Source organism: Rhodamnia argentea, chromosome 6 (genome assembly GCF_020921035.1).
Source record: "Rhodamnia argentea isolate NSW1041297 chromosome 6, ASM2092103v1, whole genome shotgun sequence".
In the NCBI taxonomy this organism is placed as follows: domain Eukaryota; kingdom Viridiplantae; phylum Streptophyta; class Magnoliopsida; order Myrtales; family Myrtaceae; genus Rhodamnia; species Rhodamnia argentea.
This window is the reverse complement of record NC_063155.1, coordinates 15,065,740-15,070,346: the sequence shown is the minus strand read 5'-3', so window position 1 is coordinate 15,070,346 and position 4,607 is coordinate 15,065,740. Positions and strand designations below refer to the sequence as shown.

The 4,607-nt window shown below is 46.0% G+C and overlaps 1 protein-coding gene across 3 annotated transcripts; it reads left to right on the top strand.

Annotated features, from left to right (window-relative positions):
- Positions 1-2,030: 2,030 nt before the first annotated feature.
- Positions 2,031-4,324, top strand: LOC115748444 (dynamin-related protein 4C-like). Of its 3 annotated transcripts, none has more exons than XM_030684928.2 (2): positions 2,031-2,682; positions 2,792-4,324. In XM_030684928.2, the coding sequence occupies exons 1-2, from the start codon at positions 2,046-2,048 to the stop codon at positions 4,147-4,149; spliced, it is 1,995 nt and encodes a 664-aa protein (XP_030540788.1). In that variant the 5' UTR covers positions 2,031-2,045; the 3' UTR covers positions 4,150-4,324. The 3 variants fall into 3 exon arrangements, with proteins under 3 accessions (XP_030540788.1, XP_030540789.1, XP_030540787.1); XM_030684929.2 differs by having other exon boundaries at positions 2,031-2,686; positions 2,796-4,324; XM_030684927.2 differs by having other exon boundaries at positions 2,031-2,690; positions 2,800-4,324.
- Positions 4,325-4,607: the final 283 nt, after the last annotated feature.

The window sequence follows — 4,607 nt, the reverse complement described above, 5'->3', positions numbered from 1 at the left end:
CTTTTGCCGGTGAAAAAAAGACGAAACTCCATGCTTTGTTGAATAGTCCAATCGTACGGTCTCCCGACGACGAAGCAAAAATTGTACGGTCTCCCCAAGCCCCAGTAGCAGAGGAGAGGAACCTGTCAAAAGATGGTAATCAATTTGATTTCTGACAAAAAGAAAGAAATCAGTTTGATGCGACATTTTCTTTGTTTTGTTGTAATAGTTGGTAACCAATTTTAACCGGACAAAAATTTAAAACAAAATTTATTTCAAATAAAATTCTGAAATGTCATCAATTTTTTTTTTAAAATAAGGATATGAAATAGACATTAAATCTAATAAAGATTTGAATTCACTATATGTCTTAAAAAAAGCATGAGTCACCGATCAGCTAGTCACATTTTCGCCATTTACTTTTTTATTTTTTTAAAAATTTTAGAATAAAACTAAAAGTACAAAGAAAAAAAGGAAACACATATAGGAGGGCTGTCCTCTCGCCTATGGCTGCTTCCTAACCTCAATGGGACGACAATGATGGCCGACAGGTTTGCTGGCGAATGCGCCGACCGCACGATGGCCGGTAGGCCCTCGACAGAACCGGGAGAGGGCCAATGGTGGCCCTCTCGCCTGTATTTATTTTTGAATTTTTATTTAATTTACTAAAAATTAGCTTATATTTTTATTTTGAAGAAAATGCTCTTGACCGTCGAGGTCAGACCCTTATTTGAAATAGCCATGATCATTTCGGGCCCTTATTTGAATGACAAAGATCGAAAAAAGGGCTTATCCTAATGAACACTAGTCATTTGAAATTTTGGTTTTTGTCCATACATGCACGAATTTGTAGTAAACGCAATACATAAATTTTAGGTATGTTAAATAGGTGAATCGAATTGGTTGGATCGAAAATGATCCAATCCAAATTGACATGTTTATTTCATATCAATCTACTTTTACATTAAGGTAAGGGAGAGAACTAGAATTAGAGTTAGAATTAGAATTAGAATTAGAATCGAAATAGACAGGAAGGTGGTGTGTACTTTTTTTTTTTAAGGTGTGTTGGGTTGTGTGCGTGGTGGTGGTGGGGGTGGAGGGGGGTGTGGAAGAGGAAGGGGGAAACAATAATTGGACCTTCTCCAACAAGGCAACCATTGACACACAAACCCACGATAACGGGCAAAAATTGTCTTGGTCAATGTCCTTTCCTTTCAATCTTTTATTTAATCTTTTCAAACAACTCAATAAACAATTCTTCACCTTTTCTCCGCCCTTATTCTTTCTCGACCTCATGTCCTTTCGCGTAGATTTTTTCCACCTCCTCCATTATTTGAGGTTTTTTTTTTTCCTCATTAACTTTAGTATTACTAATGAAATTTGAAAATAAAAAATCTGAATTTTTTCTTACAAAAAACATCAAACTCTTCCCGAGTTGGCAGGAAATGTCTCAACTTAATTATGGAAAAAAATATGCCGCCGCCGCCGCTAGAACCCGTCATTCGTCCACCACGAATGCTTCCGACCCAAAAAAAAAAAAATTTCTAATCACCTCCATTGAAGAAGCAAGCAGCACAGTCTTGAGCGCAAAAAAAAAAAGAAAATGAAAAGAAAAAGAGAGGCTCTTGGTGCAAAAAAGGAAGAGGGAATGGCCATGCCTCAAAACACAATTTCTTGCTAACAAGCTCCAGACCCATAAGTCACTGTTTCAGTTTCTTAAGGTTTAAGTTCGGCAGGGTCTAGAAGCCTGGAGCACTAGGAAATTGCTTGGCAAAGCTGTGGTTAAAGTTCCTCCATTTAAGCTCTAAGGTCACACAGTCATATGATGTTGACTTTAATACAACAGAAAAATTTTCTCCATTGGTTCATAGCTTCCCCATGAAGTTTCTCACTTTTGTCCGCTCCACAACACAACCCCCTCCGTTAAGTCATCTCATAATCCACAGTAGTCTCTTATATAAATGACTCCATTAGTTCACTACGCCATAGAACACGAATCACCACTTTCGTTTCACCGATCAAGCTCATCCAAAGCGAAAGAAAAATTTCAGAGAGGCCGCCACGCAATGGGTGACAACCGGTCTGTTGTCTTCCTGGACCCCGAACCCGAGCCGGTCGCCCACGCGGCGCCCATCACCGCCTCCTACAACGACCGGATCCGCCCCCTGCTCGACGCGATCGACAGGCTCCGGAACCTCATGGTCATGAAGGAGGGCATCCAGCTCCCCACCATCGTCGTCGTCGGCGACCAGTCCTCCGGCAAGTCCAGCGTCCTGGAGTCCCTCGCCGGCATCGACCTGCCGCGTGGGCAGGGTATCTGCACCCGCGTCCCTCTCATCATGCGGCTCCAGGACAACCCTGGTGCCGACTGCCCCGAGCTCTACCTCGAGTTCAACGGCAAGGTCGTCCACACCGACGAGGACAACATCTCCGAGGCCATTAATGACGCCACCGACGAGATCGCCGGCTCCGGCAAGGGCATATCGAACGCCCCGCTGACTCTGGTCGTCAAGAAGGACGGCGTCCCGGACTTGACCATGGTCGACTTGCCCGGAATCACGAGAGTGCCCGTGCACGGCCAGCCCGAGAACATATACGAGCAGATATCGGAGATGATAATGGAGTACATTAGGCCCGAGGAGAGCATCATCCTCAATGTCTTGTCCGCCACCGTCGACTTCTCCACTTGCGAGTCCATAAGGATGTCTCAAGTAAGCATATAATCTAGACAAGCTTGGCTCCCATATCGATTGAAAGCTCGAATAATTAAATTTAACTCTGGGAAATGAGTCTGTACGATGATTCGTCTTTGTGTCGCAGATGGTGGACAAGACCGGCAAGAGGACTCTGGCCGTCGTCACGAAGGCTGATAAAGCTCCGGAGGGCTTGCTCGAGAAGGTGACTGCCGATGATGTCAATATAGGCCTCGGTTATGTCTGTGTGAGGAACAGAATCGGCGATGAGACCTACGAAGAAGCGAGGCAGGAAGAGGCAAATCTCTTCGACACGCACCCTCTGCTGTGCAAGATCGACAAGTCCATCGTCGGTGTGCCTGTCTTGGCGCAAAAGCTGACGCAGATCCAAGCCACCATCATGGCCAAGTGCTTGCCGGAGATCGTCAAGAAAATCAACGACAAGCTGAATGCGAATGTCGCCGAGCTCAAGAGGCTGCCCAAGATTCTGTCCTCGGTCGCGGAGGCCATGACGGCCTTCATGCAGATCCTGGGGTCGGCGAAGGAGTCGCTGAGGAAAATCTTGATAAGAGGCGAGTTCGACGAGTACCCGGAAGAGAAGAACATGCACTGCACGGCCAGGCTAGTGGAGAAGCTGAACGAATTCTCCAATGAGCTCCAAAACTGTCCTGAGAATGACCCGAGGAACAACTTCCTTTTGGAGGAATTGGACGTCCTGGAAGAGGCCAAAGGGATCGGGCTCCCTAACTTCCTCCCCCGTTCCGCCTTTCTCACGCTTTTGCAGCGGAAGGTGAAGGGGATATCCAGCAAGCCGCCGAGCTTTGTGGCCCGTGTTTGGGACTACATCGAGGGAGTTGTGATTCGGGTGTTGATGCACCACTCGGAGAATTATCCTCAGCTTCAGTCGTCGACGAGAAGAGCAGCATCCAATCTGATCAACAAGACGAAGGAGAAGGCGAAGGACAGGATGATGGAGGTTGTCGAAATGGAGAGACTAACGGACTACACTTGCAACCCTAAGTACATGTTGGAGTGGAACAACTTGATGTCCCAGCAGAACACATTCATGGACGCGATCAACTCCTGGCAAAGGCCTATGAACATCGACCTCGTTGGGATCGGGGTGGTCGACGTCGCCAACCTGAGGGATCGCAAGGAGCAGATTCAGGAGGCGTTCGATCTGAAGATGAGGATCACCGCGTACTGGAAGATCGTGCTGGGGAGGTTTGTCGACTCGATGGCGCTGCATCTGCTGTTCGACGTGAAGAACTTGGTGAACAGCGAGATGGAGGCGGAGATCGTGGGCGAGCTGATCGGGCCCAACACCGGGGGCGGCATCGAGAGGATGCTGGAGGAAGCACCGTCGGTGGCGGCAAAGCGCGATAAGCTGAACAGGAGCATCAGGCTGCTGAGGGAGTCTGCGGCCGTGGTGGCCAAGATCATGGACAGGATCGATTGCGGGGACTGCACAGATTGATCAGTGTTGTTGTTGTTCTAATGGGGTTTTTTGCTTTCATTTTGTGAGTGTGCTCTTTTTTTGTTCTGCCCTGTAACTGAGCTTCCTAGGATTAGGTATTTTTCCTTGGAAGGGTATTATGAGTGTTTTACCTTTTGTTGTTCAAGTAAACAGCTTCTGAAATGTTAGTTTTAAAGGTTGTTTTGTGTCTGCTAATGGGTGTTGATGGGCTTGTTATGGTTTCAACCTGAGTGATGCGTGGTTTTCTTTTAGGATTACCTTTCAGTATTTATAGCATTTTGCAATATGCAATTTATCTAAACACCTCAAATATTGTACAAGCATATGCAAATACAAATAATAATTATGGAAATGCCAAAAGTACCTAACTTGAAAAATGTCTGGCAAAAGAAGATTCTAATAAAAAAAAAATATTAAACCCACCCTAGGAACTTTCTTTGACGGTCTCAGTCCAAACT

What these genes read in the sequence shown, in the direction of transcription:
- LOC115748444 (XM_030684928.2), top strand. Translation starts at nt 2,046, where the DNA reads ATGGGTGACAACCGGTCTGTTGTCTTCCTGGACCCCGAACCCGAGCCG. An exon ending in CACTTGCGAGTCCATAAGGA is followed by an intron (nt 2,683 to 2,791) that starts TGTCTCAAGTAA and finishes GATTCGTCTTTG; the next exon opens with TGTCGCAGATGGTGGACAAG.